The sequence below is a fragment of the Liolophura sinensis genome, chromosome 1 (genome assembly GCF_032854445.1).
Source record: "Liolophura sinensis isolate JHLJ2023 chromosome 1, CUHK_Ljap_v2, whole genome shotgun sequence".
NCBI classification, from domain to species: Eukaryota; Metazoa; Mollusca; class Polyplacophora; order Chitonida; family Chitonidae; genus Liolophura; species Liolophura sinensis.
The window spans coordinates 20,667,388-20,691,848 of NC_088295.1; the positions used below are offsets into that span (position 1 = coordinate 20,667,388).

At 37.1% G+C, this 24,461-nt stretch overlaps 1 protein-coding gene across 2 annotated transcripts in view; it reads right to left on the reverse strand.

Moving 5' to 3' along the window:
• LOC135466992 (zinc transporter ZIP11-like) overlaps positions 1-24,461 on the reverse strand; it is an 87,858-nt gene that overhangs the window by 43,450 nt on the left and 19,947 nt on the right. The window contains exons 9-10 of one of the 2 annotated variants that reach the window (XM_064744749.1): positions 22,999-23,115; positions 10,139-13,015 (exon numbers count right to left, since the gene is read on the reverse strand). In XM_064744749.1, the coding sequence (XP_064600819.1) occupies positions 23,037-23,115 (79 nt within the window). In that variant the 3' untranslated portion in view covers positions 10,139-13,015; positions 22,999-23,036. Of the gene's footprint in view, positions 1-10,138; positions 13,016-22,998; positions 23,116-24,461 lie in introns of those variants that run through there. The other variant, XR_010444161.1, reaches the window with a different exon arrangement.

Consider the following 24,461-nt stretch of genomic DNA (forward strand, 5'->3'; position numbering starts at 1 on the left):
ACAGACTCGTGCCTGACACATGTAGTTTCTCAGCTGTACACCAGCCTCACGGATACCACACCTTACTTCACTGACCACTGTAGATTCTTACCTGTACACTTACCTCACACCTGATTTCACTGACCCTGTAGTACCTCATCTGTACCCCAAATACACAGACTCCATGAACAACTTTATTGACCATTGTAGTCTCTCACCTGTACGCTACAGATAAACACCTGACTTCAGTGACCACTGTAGTCTCTCATCTGAGCGCTAGCTTCACAAACCCACACCTGACTTCAGTGACCATTGCAGTTGATCACCTGTACATCAGCCTCACACATCTGATACCTGATTTCACTGACTACTGTAATTGCTCACCTGTACACAGCCCCACAAATCCCACCCCTGACTTCACGGGCCACTACAGTTTCCTACCTCTACACTGACCTCACGCCTGATTTCACTGACCACTGTAGTATCTCACCCCGACCCAAATTCAAAGACTCCATACATGACTACTGACCATGGTAGTCTGTCACCTGCACATTAGCCTAACAAACCCACACCTGACTTCACTGACTATTGTAGTTGCTCACCTGTACACTTGACCACTATAGTGCGCTGTAGTCTCTCACCTGCAGGCCAGCCTCATATATAGACCCACACCTGATCCCACTGTCTCTCACCTGTACATGAGCCCCACAGACCCTACAACTGACTTTACTGGCCACTACAGTCTCTCACATCTACAACAGCCTCACAGACCCCATGTATGATTTCACTGACCAATGTAGTCTCTTTCATCTACAACAGCCTCACAGATCTCACTTACTGTAGTCACTGTAGTCTACGTATTCCAAACCAGCTGAATCAAGCATAGTGCGCATGAAGAGCCACACATGTACATGTATATCAGACTTGTACACCCAACAGACCCTCCTTACATCCTTTTCGCATCTTATATCTTCTCTCTGGGCTTTTCGTATGTTATTTAAACATTTCATATTTCCTTGATTCATGGAATTCTGCTCCATTTCTTATTCCTTTTTATCTCCTTCTGCAAAACATTCCTCATCTCTATTCAACCATTCACATCATCCAAAATAATGACTTTCCAGTAATTTGCTCTTCTCCAAAAATAACAAGTTTTCTAATATACTGTATGAAATGTATATGCACAGAATTTGCAATACACACCCTCTTCACCCAAAATACTGCATTTACCATACATGAACTCCATAAATTCATATTTAACTGTTATTATATGTTATCTCAGTATACTACAGTCTTCTTATTTTGAGGACAGATATAGGTACCAGTGAAAGCCAGAAGTTGCATTTTTCTCCCAATTTTAATTTGACAAAAGAGTTACAATTCTCACTTGTTACAATTACATGTGTTTTGGCATATATATATATATATATTCTCACGTGTAATCTTCTCACTTGTCCCCTCAGTCATCTGCCCCCAATTTATCACACCCCAAAGCTCATCTTCTTGATTTCTACCTACCTATCCACTTCATCTACCCCTCCTCAATATTTACTTTTTATCTCTTTTTTTTTTCTCCCCTCACAACACAGAATTGTCGCTCTTCATGTAATATTACTTTTTTCACATGCTTTCTTTTCCAGATTTTCTTCTTAATTCATCCATCTTTAATATCAATCTTTATTCTTGGTGATTCTTGTATTCCTTTTAACTTCACTAACCAGGAATTGTCATATGCAGGGACTATTTCTTATCGTACTTCTACAGTATACTAGTATTACATTTTGAATCTTATGAGAAAAATTCCCAGCACTCCTCCAGATTCCATCAATAATCACCCTACTCCAAATTCCCAATGAGTTTGTCATAACACGTCCTTCGGTTTATCTTTCTTTTAGGGCTCAGAATGAATTACATGCATACCTCAATTATAAAAACAATCAGATTGTTTAAAGTTTTATTACAAACAGCTTGCCTTGAATCAAACAAAGAAATTTTGTTACAACATACAATATTATCTTATCACACTTACCGAAATCCACTTCTTATTTAAAATTTGATCAAAGTGAAAACAACCATGCGAATGCAGTTGGCGGAGGGGGGGACATGAAAAACCCGTTGAGAACTACAGCCCTTCCCGCTGGCAAACCTTATCAATGAGACAGAGAAGATATATGTGTAATTGCAAATAATGTAGGCCATCAGGCAAAGTATAATACCCATAGAACAGGATTTACACCACATGCAGTGAATTCCTGAGTAAGTACTTTGACACCCAGCCTGCAAGCTGATTGGACAGACCTAGCAGGAGAGGCTCTGTTAGGGTTCAGAATGGCTATAAATACAACTAAGTAAGGGCAAATAAATCTTGCTATACAAACTGAGATTATGATCCCAAAATCCAGATGACTTTATCAATAGATCAAAAACACAAAGGAACAGTTCTTTGAACAGTTGATAAAACTTCTTTACTTGTGTGATTACTGCAATGAGTACATTTACACTTCTAGTTACCATATGAGAAAAGTCACACAATTACACTTTTGATGGTGGGAAATATTTATTTATTCTATTCGCATGCATATCTTGGCCTTTCAGATTACATGTAGATGACAATCATGGCATAAATAAAAACATACAGCGGGGTCAGAAACTAGCTCGGTGCAGGCAATCTGGGCTGTGAGTTCAAGTCCAGCTCATGCTGGTTTCTTTAACAGCTGTGGCAATGTCTGCCACCAACAGATGGTCGTGGGTATCCCCTGCACTCTGCCCCGTTTCCTCCCACCATAATGCTGGAAGCTGTCGAATAAGTGAAATATTCTTGAGTATGGAGTAAAACACCAATCAAATAAAAAAATACAATCTGGGATCCACTCACCAAAGAATGTATCTTAAAAAATCAATAACCCAAATGTACACATAAATTTTCTCTTCTACAATGGCAGGCAGAAAGTGGAAGAAAAGTGGAAGGAGTGGATGAAAACTACAGACCCTTTGGCAGGTTAAAAACGAAGCTTCCCATGTGAAATGTACAGTAAGACTGTGCAGATAGTCCCACAAGTGCTGTAGATTGTTTGTTGTCACCAAGGACTCTCAACAAAGAGTGAGTGAGTGTGCTTAGAGTTTAACGTTGTACTTCACAATTTTTCAGTCACATAAGAAGACGAATGAGTCTTTAGAGTGTATGTAGGTGTAATGTGACTCCTTGTTGCAGGATGGATTTCCACCGCTCTTATCTAGTGCTGCTTCACCAAGACGACTTACCGAAGGCAAGTAAGCCGCCGCACCCGAGACATTATACAGATACAAGTCAACCAGGTCTATCCACTACTGCTGAACGCCAAGCAAGGAAGATACAACATCCTCTTTTAAGGTCTTAGGTGTGACCCGACCAAGAATTGACCCGAAAACTACTGTGCCCTTAAGAGGACCAACTGAACCACCCGGCTAACAGTGAGAAGAGGAAACTACTAATTCCCTGAGTTGATCCTCCACCTTTCTGAGTTCTTTTTGAATTACATCCCACTTCCTACCCTTGGCAAAAGAGTAATTCAATTTTATTGGTGTGTTACACCATATACAAGAATATTTAGCTTGTAAAATGGCGGTCAGCATTATGGTGGGAGAAAAACAGACAAAGCCCAGAGAAAATTCACGACCATCCTCAGGTTGTTGGCAGACCTTCCCACCTACAGCCAGAGAGGTAGCCAGTATGAGCTTGACAAAAGATTTGCGACAATGCAAACATACTGACTTTCGGAAAGGTGCCTACATAACGTAATACGCTTCTCACCCTAAGACCACACATACGTGAACATTTTATTACCATTCAGCTAAGATAACAAAGCTGGCCTTTATTTACAAACTAAATTACAGAACTTACCAGGTTTATCATTCAATAGTTATACAGTAACTCCACATCTTTGTAAGTTTTTTGTTTTCTTTTTGTTGTGTTTTTTTTTTCTGTGGTTTAAATTTCAGTAACCAATTACTTGTAACATTATCATTAATAATCGAGTTACTATTAATTATACTAGACCTTAATGAAAGATTGTGTCAGTTACTCATGAAATATGACAATAATGAGACAAAAATACACTTGCTGGGAGAAAAATCACTTTATTACCTTCATTCAATGTTTTAAATATTCTCCCTGAAGTAGATTCTCCAGCGCTGGACTTTTCAAACTGCAAATAGATGGTTTAATGTCCACTGAAGCAATTCCAATTGTTCAAAACGTCGAAAAATAAAAACTGTAGAATTTGGTGATCGAGCATCAGAATCATTGTCCTTGTGGCATCTTGACAGTAAATGTAGTTTACACTCTAACATAGCATAAATACTGTATCTAGGAAGCATTTTGTGCGAAAATTAAGTCATTGGGGATCTCCTTTAAAAAACTCTATCTGTACATTAATTCATTTACTTCAGTAATTTTTAGATGTGTCATTCATAAATTAAGTAAAAAGGTAAAATTGTGACGACCAAATTGGTAAATAGAAACATTCTTTTTAAATTCTCAAAACAGAACATCTAGCTGCACTAATGGCTACTTTACCAATAGGTACAGGATGCCACACTACGTCACGACAAATCAAACACTTCAGAGATAGAAAAATTACATCAAATTTTGATTGGCTGATATTAAGCCAACCCAAATTATTCTTATTACTTCTTCTACACTTGCTTCAATACAATCTACACATTAACTTCATGACTTTTAATTTTTCTAAATACTACACCTCCGCATAGACATTTTTTCCAACAATTTGAAAAACATTTCTTCACTTAAAAATAAATGTTTGTGCGTTTTATTTCATTAAGTACATTTGTATGTAGTACCTTCATAGCTTCAAAAGTCACTAGTTACATGCATGAATGGGTACCTAACAAATTAAATGTGCACCTATTTATACTTCAAACTAAATTTCTGAATGATCTACATTGCAAGAGGGTGTTATTACAGAACTCATGTACATGTCAAAATATGAGAAGTTGTCTCACTATGGATACAGAGACAGCGTGGGTCTAATGGCATCCGCCCCAGGGCTTGTGAGTGAGAGCAGCAAAAAAAAAAAAAAAAAACAGACAGAGAGGAGCTTGTGGGTGAGAGTTGACAGAGATAAGACAACTGGTTCAGGGTAAAATGCTGGATTAGACCACACACTAATCAAATTAGCAGGATTTAATCCTTCTCATCTGTGGACGGAATATGAATATCATACACAGCAATATCAGAACACAAAAAAACAACCATTAACGTTCAACAGGTGCAGTGAGAGTTCTTTACACTTCTATATGTAGTGTGATCACCTTCACTAATATGAGCTGAAAATAATGCCCTTCTCTCTTCTCAAAATCAATCTAAAATATGAAAAAACCAAACACTTAAACTTCTCTAAGCTGTCTGGCCCAAAACGCCTCTCCATAACCCAAAAATGGGGAAAAGTCCAGTTTCCATACCGACAGAAATTTACACACAGATGTGTATACCTGTCCCACCCAAGTTAACGCCTCAGTACAATTCAGTTTATCACTCAGTCCACAAGCATCCCAACCACTAACAAGGAAGGGAATACCACAACAACGTCATAGAGCTTTATTTTTACACAATGCACATGTAAGGACCAAGGCACGTTTTTGAAACAGTATCCATCTAAGTGTACACAATATATCAGCATGTGAAAGGGTCAGCCAGGACTGGGTGAAAACCCTGAGATACTGAATGAACTCTGACACAAAGCAATGAATTCCAAATAAATCCTCACCCCTAACATTCCATTACACATGTGTAACAAAATTCCGACCGTGTGACAAGTATCCCATACTTTATAACACACCAGTTCATCAAGGTGAGATATTGCCTAAAACAATGGAATTTCTTGCGGTGAACTTTTTAAAAATGTGTCTGCTCCATGTTAATTACTTGTCAGTTTTTGGACCTAGGTCTAGACACTGACACAATATATCAGCCTGTTAACTGGGGGAAATTAGGAAAACAATGGCTCAGATTTCAGCATTGGCAAGAACCTATCCAGGACACAATCTGCCCTGTCCCAACAAAACACACCTCAGACATCACTGCAGGTACAATGGAACTGAAGGGGTCTATAATAATCAAATCGTAGTCAAAACATGTGTGCAGCTTTGAACAAATACATACATAAATATATATGGGATAACTTTTATTTTGTATTGGTTTTGTTATTTTTTCCAATAAATCGAACTTAAAAGAACAAACTAATATTTAACATGGTAACAAGCACTTATGTCCCCAAATCATCCCCAGAAAGACCCTCAAGTCTTTGATGTTTGCAGAAACAAGTTGTTGAGAGTAAACCTCACAAAGAGAATTAAAACCTCTGATACTCACAGAGTCAGATTTCTATGCATTAACATTATGCATTAGTACGTGTCTAGTACATGACAGCAGACTTGTATGGTAAGGACATCAAATAGCACTTTAAATTGAAATGATTGGACTTGCCTTTGGACTGTAAACTACAAGCAATATGTATTTTCTGCATTGTGGAGCAGAAGTTAATATAATCTTATTGATATCTATCAATCATTTACTAAAGTTTATTGATCATTTACTGATATCAAATATCATGCTCTATTGACATGGATAAATAAATCAGATTCTGCAATGATAATATTTATTTATTTATTGGATAAGTGTTTCAGACCGTACTCAAGAACATTTCACTTCTATGATGGTGGCCAGCATTATGGTGGGAGGACACTACACAGAGCCTGAGGAAACCCACAACCATCCGCAGGTTGCTGCCAGACCTTCACACGTACTGTCAGCAATATAAATAATTCCAAATAGCTAGTCTGACAAATGTTTCTCAGATCTCATCACTTTTTGATTAGTTTTCAATGTTGATGTTTCCTATAATAATGGTGAAATAATTATCCCTATTAATTGTCAAAGCTTTCTGTCCAGAAAGCTCTCTTCTTCCAGCCTACCTTGAGACTACAGTGACCTGACACATCAACAACTTCACATTTTATGTTCATGTCCATCACTGTTAGACATATACATGAGGTAACACAACTGATTTCTCCACATGTTGATGGTTTGTCTGTGATTGTATCTCTACAGGTTTGTCCTGTACCTGACAATGTGTGCTGGGAATATCCAGGATTTGCCTAAATCTCTTCACATCACTGTGTAAATGTATCTCTACAGGTTTGCCCTGTACCTGACAATGTGTGCTGGGAATATCCAGGGTTTGTCTAAAACTCTTCACATCACTGTGTAAATGTATCTCTACAGGTTTGCCCTGTACCTGACAATGTGTGCTGGGAATATCCAGGATTTGCCTAAAACTCTTCACATCACTGTGTAAATGTATCTCTACAGGTTTGCCCTGTACCTGACAATGTGTGCTGGGAATATCCAGGGTTTCCCTAAAACTCTTCACATCACTGTGTAAATGTATCTCTACAGGTTTGCCCTGTACCTGACAATGTGTGCTGGGAATATCCAGGATTTGCCTAAAACTCTTCACATCACTGTGTAAATGTATCTCTACAGGTTTGTCCTGTACCTGACAATGTGTGCTGGGAATATCCAGGGTTTCCCTAAAACTCTTCACATCACTGTGTAAATGTATCTCTACAGGTTTGCCCTGTACCTGACAATGTGTGCTGGGAATATCCAGGGTTTCCCTAAAACTCTTCACATCACTGTGTAAATGAACTACATGTATTATATAGGGTAGAACTCCAATTTTATGCATTAAAAAAAACCAATCATCTTTCGAAAATTCAACTGGACAATCTTTTTATTGATTTTGATAAATCAGTCAGCAATACCAATATGTGAATTAATGATATCCAAAATCAACCCTTGTAATTGTTTATTTTCACTGATAAATTAATTTGGTGCCTCCTATCATTATTAAATATGTATAGTGCTCACTCCAACAAGTTTCCACAATAACAGAATCACAATATATGTACACATCTCCAAAACATTCCCTTCCACCTCTAGAATGACTGATTGCCCACTCTCAAACCTTGAGTCCCAAGCAGTATTTCCCTGATATCACAGCATTTTGTCGTTCTGCAAATGCTGAAGTGCACACCCTTTACAGTTTACTACTAGAATATAAGTGCACAGTTTTCTAAACCTAACCCAGGCCTGCAAGACATGTAACACACGTGTATGAAACTGGTATAACCATTCCAGCCAGTTTCAAACAAGTTATGGCACTAGATGCAAACTTGATGACATCCTTTCACTGCAGATGCTATCTGAACCTGTAAGCATGTGCCCTAAAAATAACAATGAAAAGGCTGAAAAAGCTTTGACACAAATAAGAAAGTGTTACAGGAAGAGTAGGTCTATATTTAGCGACTTGGTGCTATTTTAAGCCTGCTGGTATTAGACATTTCTCTGGATGGGTTGGTCTGTGAAGGTATGGTACATGGTACCACAGGGTCATGGCTAACCACCTGTAGAATTCCTCCCTTTTATCCCTGCCAACAAGAACAAGCAAACAACTGCTTGTATAGGTGCAGGAACAAACCAGTGCCAACTTAAATCCACCAACTTTAGTTCTCATGTATATGTGCTTATAACAATAATACCTGCCTAAAAAATCCAAACGTTTTTACACTTTTTGTACTTACACATATATATACCTGCATGCTCCAAATTATTCCTCTAGTTTTACCATTTTTTGAAATGTTACCTTTGGTGGTATTACTAATGGTCCAGAAGTAACTCCAAAAGAAATTTTCTCCAGGCATGCTGATTTACTGAATGACAGAACTTTGTAAAACTAATGAAAAAGCTCTTGCTAGTGAGGTATTTCTGTCACTCTGATCATGACAATCACACAGTCGGGTCTTGTATCTCAAAAATTGTAGAGAAAGTAAAAATTCTCCACAAAATCCTGAGATAAGGCCAATTAACATTTGTGAATGTTCTGACAATTAATCCATACACAGTATGCAGGGTGACATCAAACTACCCTGATGTTGCCAAGACAGTTTACTCATCACCCTAAATTCACACAAAAGACAAACAAAGTCATGTAAATTAAGTCACCTTTACTTTTTCAAGAACATACATAATGATTTACAATGTACAAACTAATGATACTGATAATAAAATAAATTGAATTTCTTTTACTTCATGCATCTGACATTCAAAGTACATTTACACTGCAATTAAAACATACCGAGAGAGGTACTTATAATTCAAGAGCAAGACTAGCATGTAATACCCAGCACACTGTGTAGTCCTGAATTAATACAATACATAATTAATGCATACCAGTCAAACAAGTACACAACTCTAAAGCATCATCAAGACAGTTAATGATATGGAATGTTGCATACTGATATGCATATATAGATGTATATATTTGTTTGGGTATATATGCATGACACTTCAATAAATTACTAGTATGCACTAAAGTTATATCAAAAAGTAACATATGTTTAGGTACTTCAACCATAGAATCTATGTTTCCAACTAGATGTTTTACTTCATAAATGCTCCTTTGCATCTTAACTAAAAAAATAAATAAATAAACAACTAGAAATTTTTTCTAAATTCATTTATTACACATTTAAGTTGGTAAATGTAGTTTCTCATATCATTATAGTATTCAAAATCCACAAAATATGATCAAAAGCTATTTGTCCACATTTCCAACAAGGATATAACCCAATGGCCTAAAATGAAACATGAATTTTCATTTACAAGATAAAAAAACAATACATGTATATTTAGAATTACACAATATTAGCACAGTATCAAATTTACAAGACCAATCAATCAAGACCAACTATAATTTATGAGCTGAAAACTGTCAGTATGTTGCATGGACAATATACTCCACACCAGTACTGTCTTAAAAATATTTCATCAATGACTTACTGACAACCATTTTCTATGACCATTCTAATTCAGCAGTTAAAACACATATCAAATGTACCTCAGTAACATTCTGTTTGTGAATTTATCACACAAATATACACTACAGTGAGAGATGCTCCAGGTTTTATTTGAGTCATCTTTACACTGCTCATTCTCTACTACCGTACAGTGAAGGTTGTATCTTGATAAATTCTTGCAATCTTCACTTGCAATCACACTTGCAATCTTTTTCACACATCTTAAATATGTCCTAATATGTCCTAAAATCACCCACATGAATGGCATGTAATGCAGTTACACAAATGTACATAGTACAGACAGGACACCAGAAAAAGACACAGGAATTTAGGTCTTGGAATTTGTGCAGGTAAAACAGAGGACAATAATCATGGTCAGAACATAAATATTTGTAAATATCTGTGCATTGGCAAGGCTCAATTAACAAAGGTGGTCTGTCACAAGAAAGATAATTACTAGGCCTTAACAACAAATAACTCAAGGACCTTCTCAAACACAATTTAATTATACAAAAACTTAATATTTGTTCATATCTCTTTTAACAAAGAAGAGCTTAACGAGTCATCGAAGCTAATTACATGTATTTCACACAGCCCTTCATACATTTGGCAGGGCACTGGGCTAAGTTTTATGGGAAGGATCCAAATGTCCCAAATGAAGAGGAGGATTGTACAGACATTACAGATGGAAAGTGAAACACAAGTTTCTGTCTAGACACTATCAGTATGAGTCCTTTTACAAGGAACATGTTTGTTTACTTCTTACTGACACATTTCATTTATCTCTCATTGAACCTGCTTAGACATGCTAGGTGTGGGCCAAGTTTTATACTGAGCGTTTCACACCAATTTACCAAGAAGCCGTCTGATCTCCAATATCATACTCTGGCAGTACTGGTAAATCAGGTGGAAGTGTCCACTTTTGACAGGTGCTGCAATTTGCCTGGAGTAATTGGTAATAGGGAGAGAGTAAGTGAGAAAGAGCAGGATGGTAGGGTGGAGAGGTGGTGATACACAGTGCTCTGTTCCCTGCTGGTTGGTTTTACACAGTTCAGTATCTCCACTAAAGGAACATAACCCAGTTCCAATCATCAACCTCTGCAGGTAGCTGAGCTAGCTGTTTACAGGGCCCTGCCTGGACTTGTGCCTTGGTACATTTGGTACAAGGGCAACCAGATTGGAGTATGTATGTCAATGGGTCAAAACACACAAGTGTCCAGGGTTGAATCATTTCTGTTGAATACATTATTTATAGCCTGAGCACATATACAGTATACTGTAAAGCTGGAGTTAGTAGGTACTGAGGCATATACACATGCAGCACAAAAATCTTCCAGAAAAACTTCACACACCTTGAAGGTTTACTTATCAATAACATATGTCCCACATGGTCCTTTTAACATCAATTTAATTCAAAATCCAGATTTCACTCTGGAATGTCTTAAGCTATGTATTAAGAAAGATTTGTGCCAAAAGAAGCTGAAGCTGTCAAGATTTACTTCACAGGCCATTCCTTGGTTTCTATGACAAAGACATCCTATAACTGGTGATTTCTATGCATTACTATAGAATATATTTGGTATTTGCTTATTACTTTTGCGTATTTCCTCAAATACCCTTATTCCTCAATTTTTTTTGCATATGAAAGAGTAACGTTCAGGGCAATTTATGCACATTTTTAATTTAATTTTGTAGACAAACCTATACTGATTAGATTGTATAATTTTATCAGTCAACACAGAATAATTCCTTCAGACTATCCTTGAATGAACACCTTTCAAACATGCGAAAGATTGAAGAATTACAGTACTTGAATTTTGTTCGTCAGGGTCTGAATATATGACACAACCATATTGAAATCAGAGATCTCTGAGATGACTTTCAGAAAATATAGATCTATACTCTGCCATTCAGTTACCGGAAAGTTGGTGTGCTTTACTGAAGAAGTCAAAGTTACATGCTTTAATATAGGTTACCTTTAACCTGAGGTAATTGTGACTTTTGTCTTACCTAGTTACTCTTGAATTATGATCAAAAACCATAATGCCGCAATTAACACAATTGTAATTGGCGTATCAATAGGAGCAAAATTTCATTAAATGCCATTTTCGATTCCAAAAGGCTTGACATGGACCAAAATAAACACAAATTTCTTAAAGTTGTGGATTAAAAAAATATAACATGTTTTGGAGTCTTAAACTTGACATAATAATGACCAGAAGCAACAAATAGCAACTATTATGAGGGAAAATATCGAAATATATCTGAATTTAGAGACAAGCAGCCCAGTCCATCCTTACAGCATACACAGTCACACAATACCAACAAGGTGGTTTGTGAAATCCAGATGGACCTGGATATAAGGTTAAATTAGAGTTAACGGCAACAGTCTAGTCTATATTATCTAAGGACGATGGAATCATATGAATTCCGAATTCCGAAACTTTAAGGACACAAGAAATTTTTTTTTAATGGCTTCCAGCATAGACACCTTGTGGAGAGTGCAGGCAACAGAACAAATTTCCAGGATAGTTAATGTAATGGTTCAGAGCAGATGATGTTGCAGATAATTTGGAAACAGCCAAACATTTATCTATTTCAGAGTAATCTCTCATGGCAGTGATGTTAACCTCACAGTTATAATTAAATACAACATAAAAATACATAAATAGTAACTTGACACTACTTGATGTTGTATGCTCACATTATATAAAAAGTTAACCTGATGCTGATGACCACACATGTACTTGAAAACATCAGTCAACAGCAAGTAAAACAATGGCAAACATAACCAATCTTTACATACAGCGTAACAATGCTAAAATCAACAATACTTTCAATATAACCAGAGTAAGTAAACATATTTCTAAAATATTTTTCAAAGAAAATAAATTTAAATGTATCAAAATTCAAGATAATTTGAACATTAGGCCTACATGTGTTGATCATCATAATGCAGAATTATATGCTTCACAATTAAGTGCAGAATTTGTGCTCTCCACACAAATTACCTGAACACAATCACTGATTTATTACCGATATTTCCCCCGCATGTACATTTGGCATGTTTACGAGTTGTCGCCCGGGTATCACAGCTAACATCACCCAAATTTCAAATCTAGAACAAAAAGAATGTACAAGTCAAATTGTAGACAGGTTCGAGCCTCCCATTCTGTCCACATTATTCACAAACCACTCGTAAGCCTGCATGCAATGTACAATAGAGAACATACTTCCTATCATTCTCAGGAAAATTAGCCCTGCAGTATGCTTCAAGAAAACATATGGAAAAGTACTCACACTTACTACCAATAAATGATGTAGTGTTATTCACGCATGTAGTTTACATAGGTTTAATACAGAATGCACACAAAAATTTTTGATGGTGTCTCACTGAAAAATAGTGACCTATGTAGAAAATAAACTGGTTTATTGAAAACTGGAACTGAATCAAAAGTATTATAGGAAATATTTTTTCTTTTTTTCACTTTAGGATTGGTCCTGTACATCAGGATTAATGATCAAGTCAGCATTTAGATTTTTGTTCATCTGTACATGTGCCTACTTGTACGTTGTTTTATAAGATCACATGACATACTTTCCATGTAAAATATAAAGTGATATTCAGCAACCAATTAGAAACAATAATGAATATAAGCAGCAGATAAAAGCACTACATACAAGTATGACACATCATTCCAGTATTAGCTGAAGAGAATATGATATTAGAGCTAAAGGCCTAAAAATAAGGAATGTGAATATGCATGGAGGAACATTTTAAGACAAGAATAACAGATGTAGGAACTGAGAGACACAAGAGAGAGAGCCACAATCAACAAGACAAAGCCAACATACAACAAGCATTACAAAGATACATGTACAACCAGCACAGAAGACAAAGGTACACCAATCAGAGCAGACAACTGGCAAGACACAGAAATGCACAACCAGCATGACGGACAAAGTGTACAAGGAACAAGACAATCAAAGGAACAACAAGCAAGGATTACAACTAGCATGATTGGCTGATGAGTAGCACAAGACAATAAAGATCCAGCACATTACCAAGGCTGTACACTGACATGCTATATACAAGTACTTGATAAATGTATTTCATATCATAAACATGTACACCAGAGAAGTTCTCCGACTGCATCAACTGCCAAATGCATTATCTTACACTTTATAAACTGACCATAAATTTATCAGTAAAGCACTTCACTAAGGAACAATTTACAAGTGTGGTAATTCAATTGTTCCCAATTAGCGTTATTAATGGAAAATTATCTCGAACTGGTGCAGATGCTTCAAATCTGTCATCTAGTGTTTCACCAATCTAGTGTTGCATGGGATGAGTAATATACATTTTTTCTTGTCTGGACATAACTTTTAAAGGCCAAAAATTCATTTCCAGACTGGAATGAGTTTAGCAAAGGAATTACAATTCAGACATATGAGCTTGACTTTTAGTGAGTGAGTGTTTGGGGTTTAACGTTGTACTTTTTTCAGTCATATGACAACGAAGGAATCCTTAGAGTGCATGTAATGTGCCTCCTTGTTGCAGGACGAATTTCCACCACTCTTTTATCTAGTGCTGCTTCACTGAGGCGCCTTACCGAAGGCAAGTAAGCTGCCCCGCCCGGGCCAATATACTGATACCGGTTAACCAGTCGTTGCACTATCCCCTTCATGCTGAACGCCAAGTGAGGAAGCTGTCACTCGAGGATTGACCCTGGATCTACCCCTCCCAAAGCGGACGGTCTACCAACTGTGCTAGCTGGGGCAGGTATCTTGACTTTTACTTTCAATTTTAAAAAATGAATGTAGGAGTATGTTTATTGATTTTTGTGGTATTTTCACACCCTACAAAAGTCCATGAAAAACATGCACTTGTATGCCGCTAGCTAGGTCTCCAAATTTTTCAGACAACAAATACACAAGAGCTTTCAGCCTGAACATCATACATGCCTCTCTTTCAGTTCCAGATATCCTAAACATTTTGCACTAAAGTCATTACAATTGCAATTATTTGTTTATTTATTTGACTGCTGTTTTATGCCGTACTCAAGAATATTTCAGTTATACGACGATGGCCAGCATTATAGTGGGTGGAACTCATAGCGACGGCATTGCTGAGGTTTCCTGGGTCATTACAATTGCAATTACAACATGGAGCAACCACACTCACAATGGATAATCTTTAGCAACTGCATCAGACCTTTCAACTATTTCAGGACATTCCAGATTGACATGTAGAACAAACTGTTCACAGAAGGCTACTTTATAGTCTAAGCCTCTCTGTACAGCATGTGCTAAAGACCACAGGATATCTGGTACGGTGGGACAACCTGCTCTCCCACCCTCCCATACACTGCTTATAGGTCACTGTGCTGCTCAACACGATTTCAATACACCAAAATAAGATAATTGCTATATCCTGTTAGCATGTGATTACCCTAGAATGATGATGGTTGAATCACTGCATGACAAATGTCAAGCAAAATTGCCAGGCCCCCTAATCTTTAAATTCTACCCATGGAGGCTGTAGGTATAATGAATGTTCTGTATGGACTTAGACCATGACTCTCAGCACTGTGCCAAATCTAGCACAACTGTCATGGCTGACCAGCACAAAACCTTGAGGATCACATATAACTGGGGTGATCAAGCCATTGAAGCTGCATACTATGTGATGTATGTATGTGTGTTTTGCATAAAACAGACTTGCTTACTGGTCATACTGATACACTGAAGATAAATCTAAAGCTGTCTATATAAAAAGTTGTTCACTATAGCACATGTTCACACTGCATATACCTTTCCCTCAAAATAAAGCATCTTACTTCAGCAGGTTTAATCAAAAGCTGAATTATAACCACAAGAAGTACAACACTGTGTTGACTATTTTACCATTAACATTTTAGTCAAGACTAAAAGTGAATCCCTCATTACACAAACAGTCAAAGTAAGTCTTGATCCTGTTCAGCTTAGACATCTGTCATATAAAGTTTCCCAGGTGAACATGCACGTAGTTTAAAAACACAATAATCAAAGCTTTATGAATTACAGCAAATTTGTACAGAAGAGCTCACAAACTCATCTTTAGGTAAGTAAGGATGAAAAATAGAATTACGGTGGGTAGTCACCATCAAATATGTATGTCCTAAAATACGGTCACAAATTTATCGTGAGTGAGTGAGTGATTGGGGTTTAACATCGTGCTCAACAGTTTTTCCGTCATATGACCACGACAAAAGAATACCAAATAGTACTAAATATATACTGTCGCAGATATCGTTTGTTCAACTATAGCAAAAGGGTTTGCACAATGTACCCCTGACAATAAACATTACTCAACTTTAGTAGTTTGCAAACTTTCCCAGATGGTGGTAGAATTAAGTACAGAAATATACATAATGAATATACAATGTATTGTAATTATGAGTGTTTTGGTGTATCTTCTATTGACAGTAAGCATAAAGAAACAACCACCTGCTGTAGCTCATCTTTCAGGAGCCGTTGGCTCTAATGCTAGAAACACTTGTGTATGTGCTGTGTGTACGCTTAACAGTGGGGGGTACACCAGCCAGGAATGGTTCAGGCCTGAAAATAAACCCAGACATACCAGGTTATGTAATATCTCTGCAAATACATGTCTGAGGAGGTACAGATTGTTGTCTAGAGGCCTATCTGAACCAGTCCACCCTCTAACAATTACTGGCTGTAGTACCCAAAGCACAAACACACAACACTACAGCACCAAAACTGTCAAGTACAGCAGAACTGCACCCAAGAACATCATAAACTGTGATGAAAGCCAGATTAGGGCAAAGATAACTATGGCAGCAACTGTCCTCACAGTTAGTATAGAGTTTTGGTTCATGGACAGCAAAACTGGGCCACACCTTAAGTTTGCAACAGATTGTAGGTCTGTGGGACTCCCACAGGAAAATAGGGTATACAGCTGGAGTCCCCAGTCATCAGAAGAAATATCAAATGACCCTCATACAAATCACATACTTGACGCAGCCAACAGAACAGGCACTGTCTAAATTTAATCCCCTCTTTCAAACCAAATCATATCAGGTACTAGAGGAAGTTCTAAAATAGCCATTTAATCACTAGTCACAGACAAACTAGACCAGTTTCTGGTGCCCTAAAGTAATTGGCCATTAGACAGCTTGAAGATAGAGTGCAGCCTTTAAACTATTCCCACAGACTCTGAGTAGAAAACCACTGGAGAAAGTGAGTCCCGATGTACTCATGAATGGACACCTACAACTAGTATTACTCTCAATATAAGCTGCCCACGCAAAAGCATAACCCATCACATACCGCAAGCTGAAACATGTACAATTATAACGGGACTCAAATTTCAAAACTTACTGCACCCATCCCTCAAATGAATAATTCTTTTAGTTGCACATTGTGGAGACTACAAAGATGTTCTACACGATAATACATGGGGACCATGTAAGTGAGGCAGTGTTTTGGATGACACAGTTATACACTGTGCCAGTTGCACATTTTAGTTGCAAGTGTTATATACATGTAGTAACGATGCTTTCTATCAGGTTCAGGAAGCGGCCATGGCAATTGGCCAGAATTCATGCAACCTTCTGCAGGTAACGGCATTCTTGCACTCTGCAGAGCCTTGACATAGTACAACCTTAAACGAAAACCACTGCACATGTATACTGGTATTTGTACTGGTGTCAGGAGCTAACTGGAAAAGGTTATAGCATCATTTTCAAAACCTTGTCAAGCATTTTCCCAACCTGCTCATTCCTCATCTACTGAGAAAAATTATCTTATTCATTCAATCCTTAATTACACAAGTATATTTTCAAACAACCATATTTCCAGGAAAGCTAACTCTTAAATCATCAAACCTATCCTCAAAATCTGAAAGATTTTATGACATCTATATCGAAACTCTGCTGATGGTGACCCAAGAAAATATTTGGTTTTCTTATTTGATTGTTGTTTAATGCAATACACAAAAATATATAACTGCACCAAGAAGCTCTCGATGTCTGCCAGTCAATCGGTCATATTTTTGAAATCTTATCTTTAACATCGTTTAACCATACACTTAAAAAGGCTCCTGAGTGCAAGATGACCACTGACCTCTTACTACATGTCTACAGGTACTACAAATCAGGAGATTACAATCGCCTTACAATTCCTTTATGCAAGCAGCATATTTTATTTTTGCAATCAATTGTAACCACAATTGTAGGTTTTACAATAGACTGTAGTTACAATCTCTTTGTGCAAGTGGGCCCTGGGTTTGTTCCCTTATCAGTTTACAGGCAGCCCAAGGCAATAAAGTGCACATTAATATACTACTTGGAACCTCTTAGGAAGTCCTTTATAAACACATTTTCTATACGTAAATATAAACTTAAAATTTGATGAAATGAATGAATGAGATGAAATTGAATGCAAAACCACGATGCCCAACATAATCTGGAATATTTTACAGGGTAATAAAACTACACGTAGTAGTAAAACGCAGCATACTATTTCATGGTCTAAAGAGACATTCAGCTTGCTTGAAGTCACAATGTTACCAAAAATAGTTTTCCGATAAAATAAACATGTAGTTGTTGACATCATGGATTTCCATGTTACTGATGCAAACAGTGGCATCTTACACAATTAAGGCTGAAAGCCCTCTCAAAGCCATATATAAAATTTAACTGGGCTTAAAGAAAAGTAGGTATAATGAACCTATGAAGTATAATGAACCTATGAAGTATAATGAACCTATGAAGTATATTCAACTACCCTAAAGGACCTAAAATTTCATCCATGACTGAGCTGCTCATTTTGTTGAACAAATATATTTATTTTATTTATTATTTGATTGGCGTTTCATGCAGTACTCAAGAATATTTCACTTATACGACAGCGGCCAGCATTATGGTGGGTAGAAACTGGGCACAGCCCGGGGGAAACCCACGACCATCCGCAGGTTGCTGAGGGACCATCCCAGGTACGGCCGGAGAGGACGCCAGAATGAGCTGGACATGAACTCACAGCGACCGCACTGGTGAGAGGTTTCTGGGTCATAACACTGCAGTAGCGCGCTAACCTAATGAGCCACTCAGGCCCTCTGAACAAATACAGATTAACACATTGTATATACATGTATATATACATATATACGGTATTACAATTACCTAGCAAATAACACGACATAATAAAAATAGAAATCTGGATATTAAAAGCTGCTTTTACACATCACTTCTAGGCTGGTCACCTTATTGATAATGTTTACTATTTAGTCCTTAATCTGGCTGATGTTTGGCACACCCAAGAATATTTCACAGTCAGTTTTATCAGTGTTTGCATTCTTTGAAGTTTATATATATATATATATACACATATATACACACACATATAAGTATGTATGAATGAACATGATTGCTATGGAAATGCTATGTCTTTGATGGCATAGTACACATACATACATACTGAGGACAGTTTGTGATACCATAACTACAGAAGATGTAGTCGCATTTTTGTCACATCAGCAGCTTGTCATATCAGACATGCTCTAATAAACACTCGTTTAATAAACTGCTTGCAGAGCTCAAAATAGCCTGACTGCATAACCTTTGTCACGAGTGAGTGAGTGAGTGAGTTCTTGGGGTTAACGTCGTACTCAACAATTTTTCAGTCATATCATGACAAAGGAATCCTTTCGGTGTAGGTGTGCCTCCTTGTTGCAGGACGGCTTTCCATCGCTCTTTGATGTAGTTCCGCTTCACTGAGACGACTTACCGCAGGCAAGTAAGCTGCCCCACCCGAGCCATTATACTGATACGGGTCAGCCAGGTAATGCACTATCCCCTTCATGCTGAATGCCAAGCGAGGCCCTTGTCATGAACTGTCATGAACTGTCATGAACAGCTTTATACCATCAGTGCATTAACTCCATCGAAAAGTTGTCACTGTGTCATACACACTGTTATATTTATGTCTGCATTTTGAGTGATATATTCCTAAACAAAACCTCTGTTCTCAAACAAACTGTTTTTATCTTTTTTCTTTTCTTTTTTTTTTTTTGTTGTTTTTCTTTTTTTTTTTTTTTGTTGTTTTTCTTTTTCTTTTTCTCTCTTCTTTACTACTTCAGAAAGTAAAAATTATTCTCGAGAGAGTAAAAATGACCAGGCAGGTCAAATTCTGATGCTCACATTTCAGAGTAAAGAAACACAACGTGTCTTTCTCCATTAATTACAACTAAATTATTTCCATTTGTTGTTTTCCATAACCCACTGAAATTCCACTGTATTTATTACAGTTTACACACGAGACGTTAGCATGCTGGACATTGAGTGAATGATTGAGGTTTAATGCCACATTGTCCTGTATATTGATTTTATTTATTTATTTACTTGATTGAGCCTTTTTTGATCTTGTGATCAAGAACATTTTACTTTACATGACGGTAGCCAGCATGATGGTGAAAGGAAACAGGGCAAAGCCTGGAGAAACCCACTCCCACCCACCGGTTGCTGCTCACCATTCCCATGTACAACTGGAAATGAAGCCAGCATGAGTTGGACTTGAACTCACAGTTGAGAGATCACATTGGGGAACGGTGTCTCAGGTCAATGTGCTGCACTAGCATGCTACCCACGAGGTGAGGGAGGCTGCTGCTTCATACTGAAAATCTCAACAAGAATTCACTGTAATGTATATTTAAGTATATTCTAAAGCCTATATCCACTATTAAAAAATAGAATTTGCAGACATGTATGTAGATGAATTGATACAGAATGCTGTTTACCCATAATTCTCCAACCAAGTTGAGAAAATAAATGAATTAACCACACTGACTATCATTGCTACTGAGTTCTCCATAGCAAGACAGGAATTAATGCATTTAACACGTAGCACAATCAACAGAAAACAGTACACTTTTGGCTTGAAGTAAACTGTGAAAAGGTGTGAAAGACGACCCGAACATGGGTATGTTTCCACTGTAGAAAACTGCTGAAATTAAACCCTTTGATGCATATTGCCAAGACTTGTCTGAAATACATTCATACAACAACACATCAAATGGCATTAAACTTTTTATGTAAAAAAACATTCTGATTGATGTAATGTCATCCATCAAGGTATGGATGTCATCTAAAAAATGTTGTACAGAAGTGTGAATGTCTCCTAAAGACCTCTATGGTTGAACTACACAAACCATACTGTATCGTACAGATGAACATGTAAATGTATGTGGCATCATACATCTGTTAAAGACCATTATAGCTGAAACATGCACAAACTTTATTACAGTACCGTACAAATCATACATGTACATGTTATGTATGTGGCAACTTGCATCTGCTAAAGACACAGAACTACTTGTGACAACTACGATCAAAGCCAATACTACCATACATATACAGCATGTTGCAAAAGTAAAATCTCTAATGGTAAGTTTCAAGAACATACCTTCAAAACAGATTTTAATTTTGTAAACTGGAAGCCCATGATAAAGATTCTATAAATTTTAAGCTATTTGGAGTAACTTTAAAAATGCCCAAATCACATTCATGTAGGTCTATGGTACAGTCTGTACTACTTCCACAACAGACATCTGCGGCAGGCGCTGTTAAAAATGCAGGCCTTAAAGGTGGAGAAAACTTTACATGAAGTTCAGATGAAAGGGTGAGAAAAATTGGTCTCCTACAATATATACCAAATTATGGTCCCAAATACCCACCACCCAAAATTTTTTCAAATACAATTTTCTTCTGAGAGGAAAAAATCAAAAAAAAAATATTAAAGGCCAGTTTTGCAAAGACGATTTAATGCTCTTTCATCTGATTTTGGCATCATTTTTAAGTTTTCTTCCCTTTTAAAACCCTACCTGAGCTGAAAAAACCTAGATACTTCAAAATGCCAGGTCCCACTTTCTGGTAGTTTAACATCTCAAAAATCCATTTCATGTGATAGCTGCTGTTTTATGACAAGGCAGGTAATACAGACGCAGCCTATTTGGTAATCACAAAGAAATGGATCAGTCATTTGATGTTTTGTTATCAAAGTGCAATCATCACAGGACACAAGTGTGTGTATATGCCACATGACAAGCTATGTCTATAAAACCATGAATTCATCAAAAATACTGCATCCAAAGCAAGAGGGTGACAAAGCCAAGCCAGGAACACACAACACAGGTTAATATCTTGCAGGTAATAACATGCACATATTATCAACTTTAATACACACAAGAAAATGAAAAATGAAAAAAACTATATATGTATATATTCCAAGAAACTGATCATAGCTAGATGACGATCTGCGATCGTTTACTTGCCAATGGTACAATGAAGCCCTTTCACCCAACTAAACACATCCAGAGTATACAATATCCTTTAATATCCTCAACAAGATGCTTTCCCAATGTCATACATGTATCGACAAGTGCCAGTTACACCTACATATATTATTCATATACTTGGTCAGTCTTCAGTGGTACATTTCAATAGAGAGTGAGTCATTCTAAGAAGACCCTTTTATGCAGTTAATGTTACAATATAAGTACTATAAATGTAGCTCCAACTATTAGAACACATGTAGTAATAGAACATCAGGTGAACACATGACTTTCGGTTTCTGTCTGAAGGGATCAAGCTTAGTCAAGATTGTTTCTATTGTCAATAACGTTCACAGACTAAGTATGATGCTTATACTTTTGAACTGCACTACATTACTGAAATAAAATGAGCTTATTTTCCATTTTTTCCATTTACCCAAATAAGACGATAACCATCTCACTATGAGAATAGCCAAGGAGTTGTGTCTTGGTGAATCAGACACATATTCCAGAAACATTAACATCTGAAAGATGGGTAAAACCGAAGAGTGTTCACCTTACATACTATTCTAGCTAGCTAGATAACCTTTGCAAAACAAAACCTTTTGCCCCTGAGAAAGACATCGCCCACAAAATGAGCATTAGTTTTCTCACGTGGGCTACCAAATGACAAGAAAACATGTTCTCTTATCCCAGATCATCATCCCGATTGTGATCATAAATTATGTGTTAATCAAAACAAATACTTTAACAAACACACCACCTACCAGTGCTTTATATAGTATGCTGCTGTCTATCTTCAGCACTATCCAAGTCCCACATCAAGTGACATCATTACAACAAAACCTGCTACAGCTCCCCAAGAGGCCAGTTTACCATTTCCACTGAAATGTAAGAAAGACACAAACCCCTAATCAAATTTCAATTAAATCAAATGGTAAAGTTTAGTGTCAAAAAATTTCTGATGGGTTAATTCACAGTTTTTTAGAACAATAAAACAGCTCAATTTTTAAATGAATTCATACTGCTTTTACATCAGCAATATCATCAGAGGTTGTTTAATTTACCTATTTATGAGGAGAGTGATTTACATGTTTGTTTATTTGAGCACTATAGATGAAGGGAGATAATTCACTGAAGATTTGATTTGATTTGATTGGTATTTTACGCCCTAATCAGGAATATTTCACTTATACGACGGCGACCAATATTATGTGAGTGGAAACAGGGCACAGCCCGCGGGAAACTCACAACCATCCACAGGTTGCCGACAGACCTTCCCACATACGGCCGGAGACGAAGCCAGCATGAGCTGGACTTGAACTCATAGCGACCGCATTGGTGAGAGACTCCTGGGTCATTACGCTGCGCTAGCACGCTAACCAACTGAGCCACGGAGGCCCCTCAATTCACTGAAAAACACCAGATGCTGTGGGACATAAACCTTTTCACATCACCATACACATTCATGATATCCCAATTTAATTTTCTGGTTTGTTTAGGTAAATACTTTCTATTGTCTATTAAAGAATTAAGTATTTATATCGATCGCTACCCTAATTCTTCATATGAAAAAGCAATTTTCAGTGGGGCTTATGCAACTTTATGGTAATTTGTTTTTGGAGATATAACATCACTGATTGGGCTGGCCAATTTCAGGGTTTCACTGAACTTCTTATTTATCAGTCTCAATAGAGTAATGCTCTGAATATATGCTTAAATAAACACCATGCAAAAATGCGAAAATAATGAAGTATTACAGTGACTATTTTTGTTTTTCTGTTTTCAATTATTAGTGCAGCATTATGTTAATGTACCATCATTAAGTGAACCTTGGTCTCCTCACTTGTGTTAAATCAATGATTACGTCCCTGTAGACTGATGCAGAGTTATGTCCCATCCAAAGGCATAACACAAAAACCCACAAGAGATTGCCTCCCTTGTTTCAGACATAGCACAAAATGTTTTCAAATCAATGAAGAATACAATGTTCCTTAAATTATTTATTTCAGTTGTGTTTAATGTTTTCTGAGTCATCAAGAACTGGACTTAGGAAAAAGATGACTAAACTTGGAACATAGCTCTCATGTCCAACCATGAGATAAGAAAGACTCAAAATATACATGTGGTAATTTTATGGTAGCTTGCTACAGTTAAAATCAGAAGATTCTGCACTGGTTTAGGTTCAGTTGTAATTTGGTCCTCACACTGCACTGTGTTCCACAACTGT